The sequence below is a fragment of the Diabrotica virgifera genome, chromosome 7 (assembly GCF_917563875.1).
Source record: "Diabrotica virgifera virgifera chromosome 7, PGI_DIABVI_V3a".
Lineage (NCBI taxonomy): Eukaryota > Metazoa > Arthropoda > Insecta > Coleoptera > Chrysomelidae > Diabrotica > Diabrotica virgifera.
Window position 1 is genome coordinate 174,700,614 of NC_065449.1, and position 24,719 is coordinate 174,725,332.

Here is a 24,719-nt window from a genome sequence, read left to right on the forward strand (position 1 = left end):
TCCTCTACCACGACCTTCATATGGCACAGGTTGGTTATCCGCTTTGCACCCTCAACGTCTTCGTGGTCCAGAGTCAGGACGAACATCGGAAGCTGTCTCTTGGGACCGGCTCTAGTGGACATGTTTTTCGCCGAATGGCAGACAATGTTATATTGTGCTGCCATTTCGTCTTTTATTGTCTCTTCTGTGGTGTTCGTTGGTAACCCTCTTAAAACCAGTCTGGGTTTTCTATCCTCGTCTAACGGGAAGGCTACCCATTGTAGCCTTTTGGTTTTGTCTTTTGCGTCGTATGCTTTTGCATAGTCTTCCACTATCCTGACCATGCTTCTGTAATCTTCGGGGCTTTTTGCTTGAATGAGGGTTTCCCTACCGCTCCTGGAGATTTTGTTTATCGTGATTATTTTTTTCTTTTGGGCGATGCTGAGGATGGCCGCTGTCTCGCTCACGCTCTGTAATTTTATTACAGGCGGTTTTCGGTGATGTGTTACCTGTTGTTCAGGCAACACAGCGGTGTCTTCGTCTTCGTTTGTTTCCATCCGACTTTCTGACTCTGAGACACTGGGACGTCTCGGGGCAGGCGTGTCGCCACCTGCGCTCGTAGCTGGATGGATTGGGGAAACTGATCCTTGGGGCAGGTTGAGGGTGTCTTGCATCTGGGGAGACTTTGCCCTCATAGCGTTGCCTGCTTGGAGTTCCCATGCCGTCGCCTCTTCCTTTGAAATCGGTGATTTCAGCGCTGGGAAATCTTCTTTGTTTTTTGGTTTAGCTTCGTTTCGGATATTTTTTAATCTCTCTTCAGCAGTTGGTTTTTGCTTTTTATCTTCAGGGCTTGGCTGTGGCTTCTTCACTTCAGAGGCTGGCTGTGGCTTCGGTTTAATCTGCTGTAGCTGTTGTTGCATCTGTTCCATGAGTTTTCTTGTTTCTTTCTGTTCTGTCAACAGGTCGTCCAATCGGTTTGTCATCTTCCGGAGTTCAGCTCTTAGTCGCTCGTTTTCTTCTTCTTTCTTTGCCATTTGTTCTTCGGCATTTAGAAACCTGGCCCTCATCGTTTCTATTATTTCTTCTAGGATTGCTACTTTGTCTCTCGGTTCATCTTCGCTCTCGGATTTTGATGTCCGTGCTCTTTTGGTCGTACCTCTGCCTGCCTCATCGGGAACTTCTTCCTCCATGGCCTCTACTTCCGAGCTTTCCTTTTCTTTCTTGTCGCTCTCTTTCTTTTTCTCCTCTTTCTTTTTTTTTGACTTTTCCTTCTTTATCTCGCTCTTGGGGAGTTTAAAACTATCGGTTTTTGCGTTCTCGTCCACGGACGAGTATCCATCATTTTCTTCCGAACTTAATCTCTGAAACACGTTTGAACCCACTTTACGTGTGTCCTCATAAGTTGGCGGGGTAGGCGCCATGGAACGGGGGGGTGATCGAGATCTAGCTCGATTCATCTGGGGTTTGGGGACGGATTTATCTAATTTTGATGAAGCCTTTTTGTCTGCCGACTGACCCGACACCACGTCGGCTTCAGGGTTGGCTCCCTGCACAAAGGCGCGGTTGTTCACGTACTCAGACAGAACTGAGTACGGGATCCTCTTGCTGTTCTCGTTCTACTGACCTAGGGGCCGGGGCTGCCCGATGTAGATTCCAAAGAACTACACCTTGCAGTGTCGATACCCTTACGGAGGCACAGTAGAAATCCCGTGACGGGCTCAAGTAGAGCCCGTCTTGCTTTTTCCGCTAACCGTTGTCTAGCTACGGCGTCTCAGAGAATCCAATAAAATCAAATTCCCTAAGTTTCACCGCATCCAGTCAATCGGCCTTTGCCTCTCCTTCTCGCCTCGGAGAGTGAGTATCGCTCAACTGGTGTTGCGCTTACATCCGCAACTGGACTGAGAAGTCCACAGTCAAGCTACCCCCACCTCGTTCGGCTGCTCTTCGCTGTTGCACCGCTCCGCTGGCACGTCTTTACTGTTCAGCGTCCGACGCTGAACTTGTTATTTATTAGAAGTGTGTGACCAAGTTTTAGTGACAATTTTTATACATTTTGCATTAAAATAAATGACGAACGATTGATTTCTTTATTGGAAAAATGTCCTCATCCGTATGATTGATGTAGATCATAGTACACGTACTTATATGGTAATTAGATACAATAATAATATAAATATTTGAATGATACGCTTTTTATTTTTATGCTGACAAACCTTTGCGATTGCACACATATTGTGTAAATTAGTTCCAAGATTATAAAAAACGAAAATATTAAAAGCTCGTCATCAAATAAATCCATATTTTTAGAGATAACAGACATGTTCTTTTAATAAAATTAGAAAAAGATCGTTCCACAAAATTTATTTTGAGAAGAAAAATAATTAATAGCACAAGTGACAGTGACACAAAACAGCTGTTTACCATTTAATTGTGAATCTGCTGATGTTTTCAGTTTCCGTTCTCGTTCCCGTTTCCGTTCTCGTTCCCGTTCCCGGTCAATTGTGCAGCCGCCTTAACTTGGACAGGCTTCACCTGGTGGCAATGATGGGTACTACCGCTTCACAAGACCTTTCTCGCGCGAGCATGCAGAATTTGAAAGATTTTGAAAATGCGTCATATTCCCCGCGTTTACCTACTAATCCACAAGTTATTTTTCACAAAAACAGTTATGAAATTGTTTTAGGAACCAAAGATGAATATTTTCAAGTTCCCTTAAAGTTGTCATTTGGGACAGATTATAGGCAAAATGGAATTAAAGGGAACGAAGGAACTGCTTCAAGTATTCTTGACCAATGTAAATATTTGGTTGGTAGAAGTCAAACACCATTTTGTCGTTTGAACCTAGTTGCGAAAAATTCAGAAACTAATCATCCAAGAAGTTGCAGAGAAATTCTAGAAGCTGGTGAGGCAATATTTTTTAATATTCGATTTATTTATCCTGTGAAACAGATCATTTTAGCTGTTTCTGTCTAGACATTATTATTTGCTTTATTTAATTGTTTATCTAATTGTTGCTTTATTTAATTGTTAGAACTGAATATTTTATATTTTTATTAGAATTAAGGGGTATACTAATAAAAATCAATATTTAGGAAACAATAAATCTGGTGTATACCAAATTAAACCACGTACCAGTAGCAAACCATTCGCTGTACTGTGTGATATGGAAACTAAGGGTGGTGGCTGGACTCATATTCAAAAGAGATTTGACGGATCACAGGACTTTTATCTACCTTGGAGAGATTACAAATTCGGTTTTGGTGAACTATTGGGTGAATTTTGGCTTGGACTTGAAAATATTTATCACATGACTGGTAATATATTATTTATAGAATTATATGGAACTAGATTAAGGCTTAAAATAGTATCATCTGCACAGATTTAACAGTTACCAACATAGAGTAACAAATTAATCAACTTTGTTACTATATGCTGGTAAATATGACTATATAATACATTTTTATCGTTTTTGTATGCACAAGCGATATTTTATTTTTACATTTTTTTACTTTTCTTTATAGAATTGCTTCGGGTTATCACTTCTTATCGAAGAATAATATTTTGTTGGAGGCAATAAAATCAAGCAACACACCATGTAGAATTTTGAATGTTATTTTCTTTTTTAAAAGAAACATTAAAATACTAGTTAGTGTGCACCCTATAGGACATCTCACTTTATTGGAAAAATATTTAAAGTTTGAACTTCCATGAATGTTATACTTCTCTTGGTCATGATTATCTATTGAAACTTTAAATCTGATCAGACCTACACTCAACCAAACTTATATGGAATCATCTAAGTACACGAATTCGTTAATCGTCTGATATCACACATCCTACTTTCGTTTGAAAATAGCACACTTTTTCAATTTCCAATGTTTTAGTTTTGGTGTTGAAGACACCAATTTACGTGATCAATCTTGTGCTGTCTGGTTAACTCGGTATCCCGTAACTGCTTCCTGCTATACAGGGTGTTTCATTGGGAAAGTAACACGTTAACTGTAGAAAGAGGACACTTAGGCGGTCTCAAAAATACCATACGTAATGGGTCTTACTCCATTAATAACAGAGATACTGGGTGTTTTATCTATTTTGTCATTTTCTTATTTCGTTCATAACTTTTTAACCACACCGTATATTTATTTTATATTTGGCACGCAAATGTCCTTTAAGGTTTACAATAAATTAATTTATTTACAAATGTAAAAAATCCAGGCCCGGATTAAAAAATGTTAGAAAATTTTCCGACCCAAAAACAACACCCTGTACATTAATTTTTTTTTAATGGATTTTTTAGTTTAAATGAGGATGAAAAACTAAATTTAGTGGTATACTTTGAATTTTCGGCAAAATAGTTTTTCTGGTCAAATTTTGAATTTGAATTCTGAAATTATGTGAATTGCGAGAGCTCTAAGTAGAAAAAAAATTAAATACAACTTACAACTTGTTAACCGCACTGTATATTTACTTTATATTTAACACGCGAATATTCTTTTAGGTGTCCAATCTATTATTTTATTTACAATTATAAAAAATCCAGGTCTGGAGAAAAAATATTGTAAAAATGTTCCGACCCAAAAAACACCCTGTATATTAAATTTTTGTAAAATGAATTTTGCATTTGAAAAGAGGATGAGAAACTAAATTTAGTGGTATACTTTGAATTTTCGGCAAAATGATTTTTCTGATAAAATTTTGAATTTGAATTCTGAAATTATGTCAATTGCGAGAGCCCTAAGTAGAAAAAATTAAAATGCGACTAAATTTTAATTAATACCATTATTTAATCTAAAGTGGTAAAATATTAAAACATTTCAGTGTTTTTTTATTATCTGTGACAAATAGTTTATGGCGAATATTCATCTTTAAATAATGAATAAATAAAAAAAAGTCAATAAAGAATACACCACTTTAATCAACAAAGTATCTAAAAATTATAACAAAACAGAGAAAATGTGCAGCAAAACTATTCAAAACTAAAGTACTTATTCAAAATTACCACCATCAAAAATTATTGTTATGTGTCAAAATGTTAATATTTTACCAATTTAGATTAAATAATGGTATTAATTAAAATTAAATCATATTTTAATTTTTTTTCTTTGACCTTCGCAATTCACCTAATTTCAGAATTCAAATTCAAAATTTTACCACAAAAGTTATTTTGCCGAAAATTCAAAGTATACCATTAAATTTAGTTTTTCAGCATATTTTCAAATGCAAAATCCATTTAAAAAAAATTTAATATACAGGGTGTTTTTTTTGGGTCGGAACATTTATACAATATTTTTTAATCCGGACCTGCTTTTCTTTTATTTGTAAATAAATTAATTGACTGGAGACCTAAAAGAATATTAGCGTGTAAAATATAAAATGAATATACAGTGCGGTTGACAAGTTGTAAGCTGTATTTCAATTTTTTTGTACTTGGAGCTCTCGGAAATCACATAATTTCAGAATTTAAATTCAAAATTTGACCAGAAAAATCATTTTGAAAAAAATTCAAAGTATACCACTAAATTTAGTTTTTTATCCTCTTTTCAACTAAAAAATCCATTTTAAAAAAATTTAATGTACAGGGTGTTGTTTTTGGGTTGGAAAATTTTTCCAATTTTTTTTAATCCGGACCTGGATTTTTTACAATTTTAAATAATTTAATTTATTGTACACCTTAAACGATATTTTCGTGCCAAATATAAAATATATATACAGTGTGGTTAAAACGTTATGAACCAATTATAAAAATGGCAAAATAGATAAAACACTCAGTATCTTTGTTATTAATGGAGTAAGACCCATTAAGTATGGTATTTTTGAGACCGCCTACGTGTCCTCTTTCTGCAGTTAACGTATGTTACTTTCCCAATGAAACACCCTGTATAGTCCTTGGACATGGCAATTCTCCTTCTTACCGTTTCAACAAAAATTTTACACCTATAGCATCCAAAAGCTGCAGGTCACAACTGAATAATGATTCCATATAAGTTTGGTTGAGTGTATTATATTATTATTTGTTAATATTCACGTAACGTATTGTTTTTCTCCTTTTACGGTTCGTATCCATTCCAAATGTTGGCAATTAGCATGGCTATTCTATATAGTCCGACTGTAGACATATTCATCCTGCCCAATATCTCACTGTTCGTCTCTTTCCAAATACTTTGCCTTAAGTGATGAATTTTTTAAAGCCTTTTTTTCTATTCGAATTGTCAAATAAAGGCCTCTCCAATTTCTCGCCATTCATCTCTGTTATGTTTGAGGCGTTTCCACTTTGGTCCTGCGACTCTTTTGATGTCGTCGCTCCAGCGCATTTGAGGTCTTCCTCTTGGTTTCTTCGCTTCGTACGGTCGCCAGTTTTTCTACCATTTTCGAGACGTTCGTTGTGTCCAGCCCATTTCCATTTTAACCTTTAACTACACGCGCTGGCGTACTTTGTACGCCAGATATAAGAATTTTACTGGAAATATATTTAAAAAAAATTTAATTTTAGACCTTGCTTATTTTTCTAACCTATCACTGGAATGTGCTTTACAATTTGGTTTTAGTTTCGTTATAATCGGCGTTCTGGAAAGATCGTAATTTACATTTTATTATTTGTTGTTTCCGGTGGTGGACAATATACCCCAGGATTATATTACTATAAGTCGTAATATAAGTACATATTTTAATTGTTTTTTAGTCATTATGGCAAAAAATATATTTTTCTTTGTAAACAATACTTTTTCTCATGTAAAAAATCACATTTAAAAAAAATTTTTATTAGTAATTTTATTTATCATGGAATCCAGTTATTCCATGATTCCAGTTATAAATCATATTTGGCTTACTGAAAAGGAACTCCAAGTATTCACTGATGCCGAATAAGGTTTATAACAAACAACTAAGTGTATTTTTTCAAAAAAAAAATTAAACAAATCCGCTGTTTTTAAGTGTATTTTCTTGTGGCGTACAAAGTACGCCCGCGTGTACTTATGTTATAACTTGATGCGCGGGTAGTTAAAGGTTAATTTAGCTGCTTGTTACACGGAATCCCTTACTTTCGTTTTGTTTCGGGTTGCTTCGTTTGTTTGCCGATCTGTGATGAGTTGCAACAAGTCATATCTCTGTTCATTTATGAATAACATGGTCAAGATATTCTAATTTTAGCTCCTTTGATTAGGGTCTAGGACGTTTCATTGTCACCAGTTCATCGCCGCCAGTTCATCGCCGCCAATTCATCACCGGAAATTCATCACCGGCAGATTCATCGCCGGCCGATTCATCGCCAGTCAGTTAATCTCTAACTGATTTATTTCCGAATTTCGGACGGCGGTGAAATGGTTTGGCGATGAATTGGCGGCATCGAAACGGCAGCGATAAACCAGCGGCGATGAAACGCCGCTTTCGTTTGGTTATGTTTGATAATCATGTATTCAATATTAATTCTACCTAGAAACTCAACACTGAACTTGCTTTCCTTATACGTTGTTTTAGTTCAGTTGAGTGCTCCCATTAACTGTTTATGTTAGGACCAAAGTATATAAAGCCGTTTATTATCTCAATTAGCTGTTGGTTAACCAAAATCCGTGTATTTAATATTTCGCAGTTATTAACTTAAGAGGTTCGCAATAATGTTTGTAAACTGTCCAAGCTCCCAGCATAAACTACTGTGTCACCGACGTCGTGACGTCGGAATAATATCTAATGTTTTTACACTTACTCTCTCGTACATAGTCTCTCTCATTCCTTCTTCCTGTAGTTTTTCTAGTGCTTGATCGAACGTATGTTGGAAGTACATATTAAGAACAACCGTATTAAGTACATATTAAGAACATAATGAATATTTGTCTTAATCCTCTATCTATGGAAATTATCTGTGTTAACTTCTCTAATGGTGGCAGTTTGATTGTAATATAAATTATACATTATCCTCAAGTCTCTATCATCTATCCAGATTTAGCCATACGGCTCACACTCCCTCTAAGGGGAAAATTGACTCATCCCAGATACCTACGGTATCAAAAGGATTGAGCTCTGGTGGGACTCTTTCCGTGTTATCGAGCCCTAGGTGACTTGGTATGCCGGAGTTTCTCCCAGAAATTTTCGTACGCATCTGGACGTCGCGAGAAGTACAGCTTTCTGCATAGTCTTATAAAGGTGTTCATTTAGACCCAGCTTTTTTATGGTTTCGAGGAGGGTCTTCGGAATGACTCCAGTAGTAGACAGAATAATCGGTATCGTCTGGGTACTTTGCATTCTCCATTGCCTTCGTATTTGAATTTCCAGATCTCTGTACTTGGCGATTTTTCAGCAAATTTACTACGTAGAATATTGTTGTTAGGTATCGCCACATCAATTATTGTTGTTTGTCTTGTTAATTTATTAACTATTACGAGATCTGGTCTATTATGTTCCACTGTTTGGTCTGTGAGCACAGTGCGGTCCCATTATAGCTTGTAGTTGCCATCCTCAAGCATACTCTCAGGGACGTATTAATAATATGGGAGATGGTCCGTTTGGAGAAGTCCCAGCTTTATAGCTATCTCTTGATGGAGGATTTTTCCCACTGCGTCATGCCGTTCCTTGTATTCAGTTGCAGCAAATGCCTGGCAGCCCCCTGTAAGATGTTGGATGGTTTCTTGGGCTTGACATCCATATCGGCATCTGTCGTTTTGAACCTGAGGGTCTTTGATGATATATTTCAGGTAATTTCTGGTTGGTATAACCTGATCCTGAATGGCCAGTAATGAACCCTCCGTTTCAGGGAACATCTTTCCTGATGTCAACCAATAGTTCGACTCTGCACTGTCGACATAGTCTTGGCTGACCTCATTGGGATGTCGCCCGTGCAGAGGTTTACCCATCCAGGTGCGCATTTTTTCGTCTTTGGTGAGGTGGTTTATGCGCATTTCTGGTTCCCTAAGTTTGATCGGTGTTGAGTCATCTACTGCGCAAACAGCGCGATGTAGAGTAGATGTCTCAGCTTGCATCTGAAAATAAGATCTTAAATTAGCAATTTGTTTATCTAATTGCTCACCTATATCCATAAGTCATCTTCCTCCTAGATTCCGTTGTAATGTCGTTCTTTCTACTGCACTTTTAGGATGGTGTTTTTGGGCCTTTGTGAGGTGTGTTCGTACTTTTTTCTGAAGATTTTCTATATCTGTTTTTGTCCTCTTAACAATACCAAATGAATAGCTAAGCGCGGAACAAGCGTAAGTGTTTAGTGCCTTAAACAAATTTTTACTGTTATGCTGTGAACGAAGCAGCTGTTTTATCCTTCGTATAAACTCAGTAGTTATCTCAGTTTTCATTTGCTTATGGTCAATTTTCCGCGCCTGCTTTACTCCAAGATATTTGTATATATCGTTTTCACCCATGGCCTCGATGTTCTGGCCATTTTGCATATCGAATATCGAATCCACCGGGCTGTATCTTTCCTCTGACTATATTTAAAACGCGGCACTTGTCTAGTCCAAAGTGCATATTAATATCATTAGAGAATGTTTTTACTGTTTTTAGCATCTCTTCTAGATTGTCTCGAGTAGAAGCCATTAATTTCAAATCATCCATATACAACAAATCTATCATCTATTATTATTATTATTATTACAAAATAAGTAAGGGTAGAAGAGCAAGCACCTATTATGCCCAAAAACAAAGAAACATTTCATTATAAACTTTATATTTCATTATAATCTTTATAACAAATTCTAAAGTTAAGATCAAGATGAGAAACAGTAGATAATGCAGTCCTAAAAATAATAATGTCCTATTATAAATCAAATAAAGAACAATCAAATCTATTTTTGAATATGTTTACGCTAGGTGCCGATATGGTATCTTGCTGCAAGTTATTCCAGATATTAAATATTCTGTTCGGCCAGAAGTTCACCCTGGATCTTGCTGTTGTCTGTTCCCTCTTTAGTTTGTAACGATGGCCTCTTAGTATTGCGCCTTGATTTAGAGTAAACATGGTATTCAAGTTTCCAATATTGTATTTTAAAATACGGAAAGACATAATTAGGTCACCGCGAAGACGTCGATGCTTGAATGTTTTCAGATGAGCCATGGAGAGTATCTTCAATTATCTTCATAATTGGGACTTACACGGCCGTAAGCCAGTCTTGTGGCTTTCCGCTGAACATTTTTAAGTAGGCTTTTATCGCGACCGAGATCTGGATTCCACACTGGCCCGGCAAACTCAAGAATATATCTGACATATATTGTGTACAGTTTACTAAGAGAGGTTAAAGATAAACGTGTAAAACATTTACGGATCAGAAACAATTTCGAATTTGCACGTTTACACACCGACACTATGTGATCTGCCCAATTTAAGTCACTATTAATTATCACTCCAAGATCGTTGTGAGACGTTACTGACATGATGGGATGTCCATGAATAACGTATGGTAGTGATGGATTATTTTTGCCGATATATAGTACAGCGCATTTTTCAATGTTAAGCGGAAGTAACCATTCGGAAGACCATTTGAATATTGTGTCAATATCGTGTTGAAGGACATGTTGGTTAATAATTGGATTCACATATAACTTGGTATCGTCAGCGTAAATGGAAACATTACTGGATACAATGAGCGGAAGATCACTAGTGTAGATACAAAAGAGTAGTCGCCCAAGTACTGATCCTTGTGGGACTCCGGTCTTGACTGGTTTATCTAGTGAATAGGCTTCCCCAACACGAACCCGGAAGTATCTGTCAGATAGAAAATTTTTAATACACATTTTTAACTTTCCTCGAATACCAAAGTGGTCCAATTTAGCAAGTAATCGACGTTTAGGAACACGATCAAAAGCTTTGGAGAAATCTAAGTAGACTATATCTACAGGAAGCCGATTATTTAACGCTGACGTCCAGTCGTTTACACAATGAAGATTGTTTGTGATGATTGAACGACCCTTGATAAAGCCATGGTGTTGTTGGGGGATGACATTTTCTTGAAGGAGAAACTCAGACATAGCTTCCGAAATAATGGATTCCATGACCTTGCCGACAATAGGAACTAGGCAAATCTAATACCGCTTTTTTATGGTGCTTATCGGGTTGTCATATTTTACTCTATCAAATGCCTTTTTGTAGTCGATAAAACAAATATATACGTCACAGTTCACATCTTTGCAACTCTGCATAAACACGTTAGTAATTTATTTTTATTTTAATGTAATTAACTCTAAATAAAATATTTAATTCATAACATTTTAATTTCAGCATTCGATAGAAACGAACTTCTTGTAGAGTTAACAGATACGGACAAGAATATTAGTTATGCACAATATTCAACGTTCTCAATTGGCTGCGAAATGGACGGCTACCCGCTCAAGGAACTTACGGGATACGCAGGCAATGCAGGGGATGGTTTAAAGTATCATCTCAATGCAAAGTTTTCAACGTTGGATGTGGATCAAGACAAAGATTCTCGAAATTGTGCACAACAATTTGGTAAATGCGTTTTTGTTCTTAGTAAATAGAACTATTAAAAATGCATGTATATCCCTTCTTCTTATTAGTAATTATGGCCTCAAACATTTCAATGTCATTAGCTGTACGCAGAGGTTCTTTAAAGTTTATACGAAAATCACAATAAAATGCACTAGAAATAAACAAATCAAGACAGGCTGAATGTTACGAGGAGTACTCCCGAATCATGATTTACAATGTATAATAGGGTGGGTCGGTTCTCTTGTTTTTTTATGCCTGTAGTGAAGAAAGTTGCCAAATGGTCTAGAATGAATAGTGATATTTTTATTTTTTTTTAATTTAATATTTAGCCCCCCCCCCCCCCAACCCCTAAAAAAATTAAAAATTTAATTCTTACATCAATGAAACCTGATGCTTCAAACGAATAAAAATAGCTTCCAATGCACTTTAAAAAATACTTATTTAATTTAAACAACCTTAAACCCATGTTTAGCCATGTAAAGCCATGTAAATTTGTCCAGGTCCAGAAGGACCCCTAATACCCATAAGCACTCTACGCCTACACCGCCTACTTTTGACTGCAATAGACCGAACTGGATTATCGAGTAGAAAAGGAGCAATTATCGCTAGTGCAGTTCTTGAAGATATTGGATTGATATCCAAAAATGACAAGTCTATGTAGTAGACAAGTCTAAATTAGATCGACAAAGAAAAAGGCAACGACTTGATTTTCAAAAAAAAAAACATAAAGTGTGATGCTAGTCTGCAATCTCTCTATTTTGATGGTCGCAAAATCTAACCCTTCACATTCAAGAACAGGGAGAATCTTCATATAGAAGAACCACTGTCGAAGAACGTAAAGTGTTGTTGAAGGAACCTCGTAAATATTATTGAAGGAGGCACGTAACACCTCAAAATGGTACTGCAAAGACCATAGCATCAACGATTTTTAACTATTTAACAGAAAATCAGGTGTCAATTAGCGAGTTGACTGCTGTTGGCTGCGGTGGTACTGTCGTTAATATTGGGCCCCAATGTCTGGACGGAAATACTGTAGTATTTTGCTCAAACTCTATCTTTTATCTTTCTGCTACGCCACTGTTCTCCCTTTTTGAACTGAAATACATGGTATTGCAGAACTCCAGAGCATGACATTTACAGATTTCATATATTTTCTAAAATGTCAATTGATGAAAAATACAATTTCTAAAAATCACGTGCACTATGTTTCAATTGAATTGGTGGTAAGCATTCGTCGTCTGAGTGTAAGTCTAAAGGTTGTTCTATGTGTGGGAAAAGACACCACACGCTTATCCATAGATATCCAAATACTTTCAATTCTAACAGGGAAAATACTTCAACGGCTCCTGATAGTAGGGGAGCCAACGCTACAAATACTACAAGTCCTCAATTTCAAAATTCTGAAATGAATAATTACTCTTCTAATGTACATAATGCTGCGGGCACCAAACCCAAGGTTTCTCATAATCCTCCAGCGACACGAGGTTATCACTCTGACCAAGATAACTCTTCTTCTAATCAAAACTGGAGACATCCTAACAGTAATCGCCAAACCTTCCGTAGTAAACCAAATATTTCCACAGCCACTCCAGATTCCGACTTCTTAGCATCCTCCCTATTTGTGGGCAAAGGAAACCCCGAAGTGTTGTTGTCGACAGCGGTCGTCACAATTACTTCCGCTTCTGGCCAATCTATAAAGGCTAGAGCTGTGATATATAATGGTTCACAGTTATCCTTCATCTCTGAACGTCTATTATCCTCCTCAATGCAAAGCCTTATCGAAAATCGTTGAGATTCTCCGACATAGAACGCACCTCAGTTATGTCCAATAAAATTGTAGATGTTGTCATTAATTCCAACATCAATATTTCCCGCTTAAATTATATAATTTAATAATTAAATAATTTACCTAGAATTTCGATAAATCCACAGTAGTTAAATATTCCTTCTGAATTTAGTCTAGCCGATCCTGAATTTCACATTCCAGCTGAAATCGATTTACTCATTGGTGCAGATGGATTTTATAAAATAATCCTTCCAAATATATACCGGTTAGGCAAAAACCTGCCCACGCTGCAATTGACGCAGTTCGGTTGGATCATCGGAGGTCACATGCCTTCGCACTTTACTGTCACTCCTAGTGAAAGGACTACGTTGTTTTGTCAAAATTAAACTACCGACGATCTCTTACAGAGCTTCCTTCCAAAATTCTGGGAAATGGAAAATATTCCCGAAGATCGCATTCCTTCCTTAGAAGCAGAGTAAGCTGAAAATCATTTCCTACAGTCTCGCAAACGACTAGAAAATGGAGTCTTTCAGGTAGACTTACCACTGAAAGTCTCCCACGGTCCAAATGAACTTGGTGATTCTTTCCATGTTGCTAAAAGACGATTCCTACACCTAGAAAAAAGGTTGCATTCCGATCTTAAACTGTTTTTCGAATACCGAAAACATCTACTAATACTTCCTTAAATGATATTCTTCACAAGGGTTATCAGGTTCAGCCCGACCTGTACGATATCCTTTGTAGATTCCGGTTGCATCCATATGTTCTTACTTGCGATATCGAGAAAATGTATCGTCAGGTTCGAATCAATCCCCCTCAGAGGCACCTTCAAAACATTCTATGGCGAAATTCTCCAGAAGAATCCCTTCAATGCATTCAGCTTTCCACCGTGACGTACGGTGTTAATTGTTCTTCATTTCTCGCCACCAGAGTTCTGAAAGGATTAGCTTCCTCTTCCCATGAGAAATATCCTCTCGCGAGCGATGCTCTATTATATCAAACATACGTGGTTGATATTCTGTATGGTTGCTCCACGCTGTCAGAGTTAAAAAATTCCTATTATGAGTTGACACAACTTCTAAACTCGGATGGGTTCCACTTGCATAAGTGGTCCTCTAACTCCTCCCATTTTAGACAGTTATTCTGCGAACAAACGCATCCGACTTCCATTGGAATCGACTTAAAAAATATTCCCAACAAGGTCTTAGGCCTTTCTTGGGATCCATCAAACGACAACTTTTCAATATCGTTACCAAAATCTCCTTCCAACGATAATATTTCTAAACGCAGGACACTGGGTACCATTGCTCAAATGTATGATCCTTTGGGATTCCTTGGACCTTTCGTAGTGATAGGTAAAATATTTTTACAGAAATTGTGGCAATCCAAATTGTCATGGGACGACCCACTTACTCCCGATCTAGCAAAGGAATGGAAAGCAGTTGCTAATTCGATATCATCTCTTAGAGAGTTAAGGGTTCCTAGATTCCTTTTTTCAAAGAGTACAATCGCCTCAGTCCAATTCCACGGATTCGCAGACAGCAGTCAAAAAGCTTTTGGCGCATGTATATTAGGGTGGGTCGAAAAACAATTTTCATTTTTTAATCGCTATACCGCGGAAAACTTGCCTTTGGGGTATATAAGTAAAATGTAAAGTAAAATAAAGTAATATATTGAACCCCCAGCTAGCGCATCATACTTGAAATTTAGTTTTTTTTTCAGAAATCAAGACATTTTTCAATTATTTTTACAATCTTTAGCCAATAATATTTAAACGTGCTATAGTGAAATTCAGTCCCGGCGCTAGGGTATGAGACGCCCGCCTGTAAAACTAGTTTAGGCGCCCTTAGGTTTTTTTTTAAATTAGTATTTTGTATAACACCAGCACAAAAAAAAGATCATTTTGGCGCCCAAAAAAGGGCGCCCGCCTGCAGTGCATCCCTTGCAGGCCGGTTATCGCCGGCCCTGGTGAAATTTGTTTAGTTAGTAGTTTAAAAATAGGAAATAAATTTGAAACAGACAATATCTTTTAATTTGCGGTAGCGAAAAATACTAACGAGTTGTTAAAATTCACATATTAGCACCTTAAAATAAGGTGTGGTCTAGTATGTTGTGTTGGGTGTTAATAGCACAATCCATTTTTTGTTCTTTTACTTTACACCCCATTTAATTGGAATATAATTATTATAGTGTGTTTAAAGTTATAAAGGATATAAATAAAACAACTTATAATGTTAATAACATGTTTCATTGAACAAAAAAGAAACCAAATTGTAGCCAAACAATGTCAACAAATTAAATGAAATTATGACTTTAGGAAGAGTCTTTTACTCATTATTTCTGAGTGGGTACGTTGAAGCTGCGCTTACTGTCAAACTTTGTACACGAAGCTCTGGATGCTACGGCAGATCTTATGAAACCATCTCGTTCCTAACCACTAGAAGGACTAGTTAATCGCAATCTTTTGAGTAAAGATGAATAGTCTTTTCTAGACATAAGCTGTGCGATAAAGTTGGGCAACTGCCCTGTGGACTTATCTGTTCGAGAACCGGGTCCACTTTCCCACTCTCGATCGTTGACTACAGCTAACAGAGTTTTGAAACTGTATGTAAGTGTGGAAACGGCTTCAGTTGAACATAAATTGTTAGTATCCTTCATTTTTAAATAATGCATGCCTGTATGGTTCATAATAAAGTACAGCAAATACATAACAGATGGACCTGAACACGTTTTTGAAGCTATCAAATCAACCAGATTTCTACCAGAGAATTTGATTATAGTAGTTGATCCTGTAATCGAAACAAATGCCACCCAGAAAATTTGCTACTGAGGATGATAGTGGATGAAAAGAAACACATAAGAGAATTAGGATTCCAAAGAATAATCAAAGCAAGGACGTAAGCTACAAAAACAGAATCAATTAGGGTTTTTCGACCTACAAAAATCACCTTTCATGCGACTGACTCTACTGAATTATTTGATTGGAACACCACTAAAATTACACCACCATCACTGTTACGGTGAGTCTCTGATGATGCAGTTTGGGCTAAAATCACTGCTGGTGAAACACCCGAGGATTGAAACTTTGGAAAATTTCCATGTCATACTCAAGCCGTGGAACGCTGCGTCAAGTTAGTGACTGAAGCATTTAAAAAAGTCGTCGGTGCTAAGTAATGAGATGGTTTCATAAGATCTGCCGTAGCATCCAGAGCTTCGAGCCCAAATTTTGACAGCAATCGCAGCTTCAACGTACCCACTCAGAAATAGTGAGTGAAAGACTCTTTCTAAAGTCAAAATTTCATTTAATTTGTTGACATTGTTTGGCTATAATTTGGTTTCTTTTTTGTTTCAATTAAACATGTTATTAAAATTATAAGTTGTTTTATTTATATACTTTATAACTTTAAATATACTATAATAATTCTATTCCAATTAAATGGAGTGTAAAATAAAAGAACAAAAAATGGATTGTGCTAATAAAAACCAACACAACATACTAGACCACACATTCTTTTAAGGTGCTAATAAGTGAATTTTAACAATTTTTGAGTATTTTGCGCTACCGCAAATTAAAAGATATTGTCTGTTTCAAATTTATTTCCTATTTTTAAAACTATTAACTAAAATGTTTTCACTATAGCACGTTTAAATATTATTGGCTACAGATTGTAAAAACAATTGAAAAATGTCTTGATTTCTGAAAAAAACTAAATTTTAAGTGTGATGCGCTAGCTGGGGGTTCAATATATAACTTTATTTTAGTTAGCATTTTACTTGTATACCCCAAAGGCAAGTTTTCCGCGGTATAGCGATTAAAAAATGAAACATTATTGTTTTTCGACCCACCCTAATGTATATACTTAAGAGTCGCTTATTCAGATACTACAATTTCATGTAACTTAATAACTTCCAAATCCAGAGTGGCTCCTCTTAAAACTACCTCCCTTCCCAGACTAGAACTCTGCGCCATGGTATTGTTGGCGAAACTCACGCAAAGGGTTCTTGAAATATTTCAAAATAAAATAAACTTCGATTCCATAAACTGGTGGACTGACTCTCAGGTGGCCCTATTCTGGATAAATTCACATCCATCTCGTTGGCAGACTTTCGTAGCCAATTGTTCATTTAAGTCATCGTGGCGGCAGACCTCCCGCAGACCTCCTATCCAGAGGGGTGTTGGCACCTCAACTGATAAGCTCTGAGTTATGGTGGCATGGTCCAAATTTTCTTTCCCAGATAAACTTGAACTTATCCGATTTCAACTTTGAAGCTACTCTTCCTAAAATCGTACCAGAACAAAGGTCTTCAACTCTCAATATGCTGATTTCCGAGGTAGGTCCGTCAAATGAGTTTTGTACAAAATTGTTTAACAAATTTTCCCAAATTAATAGGTTACTTCATACTTTAGCGTATATACTAAGATTCATTTCTAATTCTAAACGATTGGGTAACAAATCTACAGGCCCAATAACTATCCACGAAACCAATTCTGCGCTAGCGCTGGTCCTTCGACAAATTCAATCACAAAGATTTTCAAAGGAGATAGACGAGTTAAAATCTAACAAAACTATTTCTTAAAAGCACATCCTATCCCTGAATCCATTCATAAATGATGAAGGCTTTCTTTGCGTTGGTGGACGCTTACATCACGCAAATGTTAGCTATAGCCAAAAGCATCCGATATTGCTTCCTTCTAAACACCCGGTAGTTTCCCTTCTATTGAAGCAAGAGCACATCCGACTAGGTAACGCCGGTGCTCAATGTGTGCTTTCTAATTTCCGCTTGCCATATTGGCCACTTAATGGCCTAAGATGCATTAAAGGAATAATCCATAATTGCAAAATCTGTTTCCGGTTTCGAGCGCAACCCGCTCATCAAATTATGTCCGATCTGCCTAAGGACAAAGTTTCTATTTCCCGTCCATTTGAAAATGTGGGTCTTGATTTTGGAGGTCCATTCCTCATCAAAGCTTCCAGACTCCGAAAGGCACGTATCACTAAGTGTTACATGGCAATATTCGTGTGCATGGCCACTAAGGCAACGCACATTGAATTGGTGTCCTCTCTGACAACCAAGACATTTTTTCTAACATTAAACCGATTTATTTCTCCTAGAGGAACACCCTCTACTGTTTATAGCGACAATGGGTCCAACTTCCTTGGAGCTCGAAACCAATTGAAGGAACTAAGAGACTTTCTTCGAAACTCTACGGTCTCTGACCAAGTAAATATATTTGCTTCCGAAAACAATTTCCTATGGAAATCCCTTACTCCTGGCCATTTCCTAATTGGGCGTAGTCTGACTGCTTGTCCTGAACACAATCTCGCTGAGATTCCTGAAAACGGACTTTCATTCTGACAGCGATGCAGCCAAATCCAGCAATGCTTTTGGAAGCGTTGGTCCGTTGAGTACTTGAACCGCCTCCAAATCAGACAAAAATGGAAATATGCTTCCAAGAACCTGCAAATTGATGACTTAGTGATATTGAAAGAGGACAACGTTCCGCCCTTGCGGTGGCCTCTCGCACGCGTAATTGACATTATACCAGGATTAGATGGTAAGGTTCGTCCAGTGAAGTTGCGAACCAAGGAAGGTATTCTCGTTAGACCGATTACCAAGCTGTGTCCTTTACCCTTTTGTAATTAGTTACTTCACGTTAACCCATTATCGTGGAAATCCGAGATTGTCCACGGAGGGGAAGTATGTAGTACTTTGCTCAAACTCTATCTTTTATCTTTCTGCTACGCTACTGTTCTCCCTTTTTGAACTGAAATACATGTTTTTCTTGTCTCGCGCCAAAACTACTTGTTTGCGTTGCGTACTAAATCATTCATTGACATTGCCTAATATGAAGCCAAACGACCTGCATCGTTAAAAATAGTTTTAAAAGGCATATTAAAAAATGAGCAGTTTAAGGTGTAAAGTGTGAGTGGAAGGCGCAAATATTAGTATTAGTGTAAGTTCATTAACTGCATGTCACGACAAGGTATATACATTTGCTACTATTAAACGCATCACAAAAAGACCTGTTCTTAATAAAATCCCAGCCATTGGAGGTCCACGTTCACATCGAAGAAGTTAAACACATAGTAGTTCCGCTGAAAAAGAAACGATATGTCTGATAGGCATAAATCTTTATTCAAATACCATAGGACCTCTATCATTCTCATGTTCTATCTCGAAAACTGTCCAAATAATTTAGCGAATAACCCTCCAGGCAAATTATCTCATGGAAGATGGCAAACTACGGCGAATCGTATCTTGAGGGCTTACATTGCAGTAAAGAATCCGCCGCCTAGTTTAAAAATTTTAACAGAGTATATTCTTCGTGTATATGCTACGGTTTGGTTTTTAATAAAAACTGTACCAGTGTGTACATTTGGAACTCTTCACCTTTGGAGACTAATTGAATATTCCAGATATTTAAGTGACGAACTAAAAGCTGTAGTTGACACTGTGATCCAACGAAATGGCTTTTATGGCCATCCCGAAAATATTTTACTAACGATGATCTTTAACTCAAGTAGTCATATAAGAAAATTAGGATACAAAAGGATATTAAAGTGCAGATCGAAAGCGAAATAAAATCTTATAAATTTGAATAACACTGCGAGAAAATTGGAAATTCCCAAGTTCAATAATTTTGAAGCGGACCCCTAGATTTATTGAATAAATTGGCAAGAGTGCAGATAATCGGAGCGGCTAATGACGAAAAATCTGGCTGATGAAGACATTTAAGAATTTTGTAAAACTGGTAGTTATCCAGAATCAGATTTATGGAAGTTATCCTGCCATACACAGGCTGGTCAAAGAGGTGTTAAATTAGTGACGGAGGCATCTTTGGCCGTATGTGGGTTTACTAATAGGGATGGTTGGATACGTACAACTATAGCATCTAGAAGCAACATGCCAAAGTTTAATAGCAAATCAGACTATGAAGTAGGAAATTAAAAATTGCTAATATGTTTGGGTGGATGGGTGGGCAGGGATGGAGCTCGATGGCAGCTACCTTCCCGTGGTGAGTTCTAGGTTATTTTGTATATTTTAAACCACAAAATAAGCGAAGAGCTGCTCCAAGGTGGAAAAGTACTTGATTGTTTTTAGCCAGAGCTTGTCACGTACAGGGAGCTATAGTATAATGTACATATATGTAAATAATATATCATAACGCTGACTATAGTAATGAGTGAGCCTGCACACACGGAAGCATTAGTTCCGTGTATGCAGCCTCAATCATTACTATGAGAGCGATATGATATTATATACAGCGTGTCTACTTAAGGAAACTTTTTTATTATTACATTTGCGAAAAAAAGTTATTCTTCATAAAAAGTTCTGCATGCTCTAAAACCTAAGATTCAATCATCATATATCAAATTTTATCAATTATAAAGATCAAATATGTAATAACATGCTTCTAATAGAAAAAAAAATATTTTACAAATTTTTCTCTTTATGAATACCCAACGTCATTTTTATTTATTAAAATTAATATGATAACTCTTTTATTATTCATTTTACGAAAAAAGTTATTCTTCATAAAAAGCTCTGCCTGGTCTAAAATCTAAAATGCAACTATGATATATCACCTTTTATTAATTTTGTACGAGGCGTGTCAAAAAATATGAATTTCGCTCATGAGTATAGTAACTTTATATTTCACAATATTTCAATTAGAAGGATGTAATTACATATTGAAACATAGTTTTTAATTCTAAACAACTTTTTTAATAACAATTTTCAATATTGTGAAAAATAAAGGTACTTTACTCCTGAGTGAAATTCATATTTTTTGACACACCTCGTATAAAATTGACAAAATGGATATCTGATAGTTGCATCGTAGGTTTTAGACCATGCAGAACTTTTTATGAAGAATACCTTTTTTTCGTAAAATTAATAATAAAAGAGTTATAATATGGGTAATAAATAAAAACGAAGTTAAGTATCCATTTTGAGAAAAATTTGGATTTTTTTTTTCAATTGGACGCATGTAATTGGATATTTGATCTTTGTTTTAAATTACAAGCAACTTTTCATAATAAGAATTTTCGATATTCAGAGAAATAAAGGTACTTTACCCTTGAACGAAATTCATATTTTTTGACAGACCTCGTATAATATTGACAAAATTTGATATATGATGATTGAGTCTTAGGTTTTAGAGCATGCAGAACTTTTTATGAAGAATAACTTTTTTTCGTAAAATTAATAATAAAAAAGTTTCCCATATGTTTCCAACTTAAGTAGACACGCTGTATTTACTATTATATTATAGTATAGCGTAACAAGCGTGCGTAACAAGCTTTAAGGGCTAAATTAAAAATATTTTTTTTAGGTAATCAGAGAACCGTATTGCATTATTTCATATTACAGGAAAATTAATTTGTTGATTTAATTTTTTTGTTTGTTTTTTTAGGGGGCTGGCGGGGGTTCAAACAGTGACGAAAAAAATTTAAAAAAATTTGTACAAGGTAATTTTACCAATAGCAACTTTTTCAACTGCAGGCGTCTTGAAATAAAAAAAAAATATAAAAACGACCCACCCTAATGTATAAACTTTTTTTTTTGGCACAGGCTTTTGCCATTCAGCCAGTCACAACTTTTTTAAGTTCTTCCTAAAGCAAAGAAAAGAAAGTAATTATCACAATACCTATTTGATTATCAGTAAGGAATAACATGGTTACTCGCTTCTCGTCTAGGGACCCATCAAGACATTAAATTAATACACAAACTAGACTGGGTCACGGAAAGAAGGTTTTAAACAAATGGGGTAAAACTAAATAAATTCTGTTAAATAGTCATATACGGTTTTATTATTTAATGACAAAAGGTAGCAAATGTTATAAGGAGGAAGGATTTTATGTTTGATTAAATTTTTTATTAAGTCATTAGTTTGTTGTATATATTTTGTACATTCAAAGAAAATATGGTTTAAATCTGCTTCTTTTTGACAATCTTCACATAAATTGGAACTTAAAATTCTAAGTTTTGCTAGATGGGCTGGATAACACGCGTGTCCAGATCTCATTCTGATAATAGATGTAATGTATCTACGTGGGACAGAGTAATTTTTAAACCAAAATTCACTCGGGATTGTGGGTTGTATCAGTGCATATTGTGACTTGGAGTGTTGACTATATTCATAATATTCTTGTTTCCACTGTTTGTTTAGATCATTCTTGATTTTTATAAATACATCTGGAATGCAGAGCTTATAATCTGTTTTCACACCAGAAGCAATGGCTTCCTTAGCTAATATATCTACATGCTCATTATACTCGAGCCCTATGTGAGCTTTAATCCACAAAAATCTAACTGTTCTTTGCTCATGGTGTAATTCAAAAATATTTTTTTTAATTAGAAGAATGTAAATATTTGTGTTTTTACTGGGTAAAAACATAGTCTCAATGGCTAAAAGAACCGACAAAGAATCAGACGCAATTGTTACGGAGCTGTCATTGGAACTCTTAAAATACTTTAATGCTTCATAAATTGCTATGGCTTCAGCAGTAAAAATTGAAAAATTATGATCCAGTGTAAACATGTTTTCTATACTTTTTGAGGGGATATAAAAAGCGCATCCAGTGCCAAAAGAAGACTTTGATGCATCTGTGTAAATAACTGTTGATTCTGGCCAGTTTTCTAATAAATTTCTCAAAATATTGAAGCTGATTGCAGTATTTACATGGTACCTTGGTTTAATTACCGTAATAGTTTGCAAAAAAGCATCAAAATCTTCAAAGTTTGAGCTGTTATATGTATGTGAGTTGGTGTAATCGCAATATGAGAGATTCCTAAAAGCCTCACAAAGTGGAGGGGAGTTCTTGTGGATCCAATATTTATTTATTAAATCTGCATTATTAAGTTTGCTAATACTGGAGTAGAGAGAGGGGTTTCTATGACAAATATTAATCAGAAATTTTTGACTAAGATATTGTCTTCTATATCTCAATGGAAATTCAAGAGATTCAACATATAACGAATTGGTTGGAGTTGACTTCATAGTACCCAGGCAAATACGTAATATTGTATTTTGAAACACATCTATTTTTCCCAAGATATACTTAGCTGCTGAACCATACAAAACACATCCATAATCGATGATTGATCTTATGTACGATCGATAAAAAAGCAATGCCGTTTCTACATCGGCTCCCCACCAAGTTTTAGAAATTGCTTTAAGGAAATTTAATCCCTTGTTGCATCTGTTTAACATAAATTCGATGTGTAGCTTCCAAGTTAATTATTTACGGTCAAGAATCATCCCTAAATATTTAATTGAGGCACAGACATTATACTCACGACTGCTTACTGTTATTTTGTGTATTTTTGGGAGATTATGTCTCGTGAAAATACATATACTGGATTTGCTCGGTGCTATTTCAAATCCATTTTCTTTGAACCAGCTATTAGAGAAGTCGTCCATTTTTCCTAAAATTTGTATGCACTTTTCGTATGATTTGGAAGATGAGTATATCAGAAAATCATCAGCATATTGTATTATATTAAAGCTGTTATTTACCATTGAAATATTGTGCAAGTCAGCTGTATACAGATTAAATAATAGAGGGCTTAAAAATGACCCCTGTGGAAGTCCTAGGTTGTTATATCGAGGACCTATCAGTCTATTATTATTAGATCTCAGATAAATTTTTCTGCAAGTGTAAAAGTTGAGTATGGTTTTCGCTAATGCAGCTGGTATGTGAAAATTTCTAATCATTCTTTCCATTAGGATGTCAAGACACACACTATTATATGCACCTTCTATATCCAAACATATTGTAGGTAGATATGTATTATTGGTAAATGTATTCTGAATGTCTGTTACTAATGTAGCAATAGCGTCTATAGAACCACATCCTTTTCTGTATCCAAATTGAAATTCTGGAAGTAAGTTATTCCTATCTAACCACCATTCTAGTCTATGTTTGATCATTCGTTCTAATGTTTTTAGTAAACAAGACATAAGGGAAATGGGTCTGTACGAATCTGCTAAGTTGGAATTTTTACCTGGTTTGAGAATAGGAATAATAATTACTTCTTTAAATTCATAAATAACTGAATTATTAATAATTATGTCGTTAAATATATCTAATAAAAAGAGTTTAGCAATTTTAGGAAGAAATTGAATCATAGGATATTTAATATTGTCTAATCCTGGGCTTGTGTTGCATCTGATTTTGAGTGCATATTCTAACTCAGCAATTTTAAATGGTTCTAGTAAAAATTCCTTTTCATTATTTTTTGTAGTAGGTATTATAATTTCTCGTGGTTTAACAGATGGTGGTGCTATCTGGTCAAAAAATTCTTCCTCTAATGTACTGTCAAAGCATTTTGTATTCGATATTGGTTTTCTGTTTATTTTCCTGGCTTGATTCCATAAGGATGATGATGGAGTATTTTTGTTAAGGGTGGAGACAAAATTTTTCCAACTTTGTTTTGCGATTGCTTTCAGTTTTTTCTTACCGTTTGCTATGGTCTCTTGGCATTTCAAATAGTTCTCAAAAT

The 24,719-nt window shown here is 35.8% G+C and overlaps 1 protein-coding gene across 1 annotated transcript in view; it reads left to right on the forward strand.

Moving 5' to 3' along the window:
• LOC126887982 (microfibril-associated glycoprotein 4-like) overlaps positions 1-24,719 on the forward strand; it is a 90,440-nt gene that overhangs the window by 52,669 nt on the left and 13,052 nt on the right. The window contains exons 3-5 of the mRNA XM_050655954.1: positions 2,663-2,881; positions 3,072-3,293; positions 11,192-11,422. Coding sequence (XP_050511911.1) covers positions 2,663-2,881; positions 3,072-3,293; positions 11,192-11,422 — 672 coding nt within the window. The remainder of the gene's footprint in view (positions 1-2,662; positions 2,882-3,071; positions 3,294-11,191; positions 11,423-24,719) is intronic.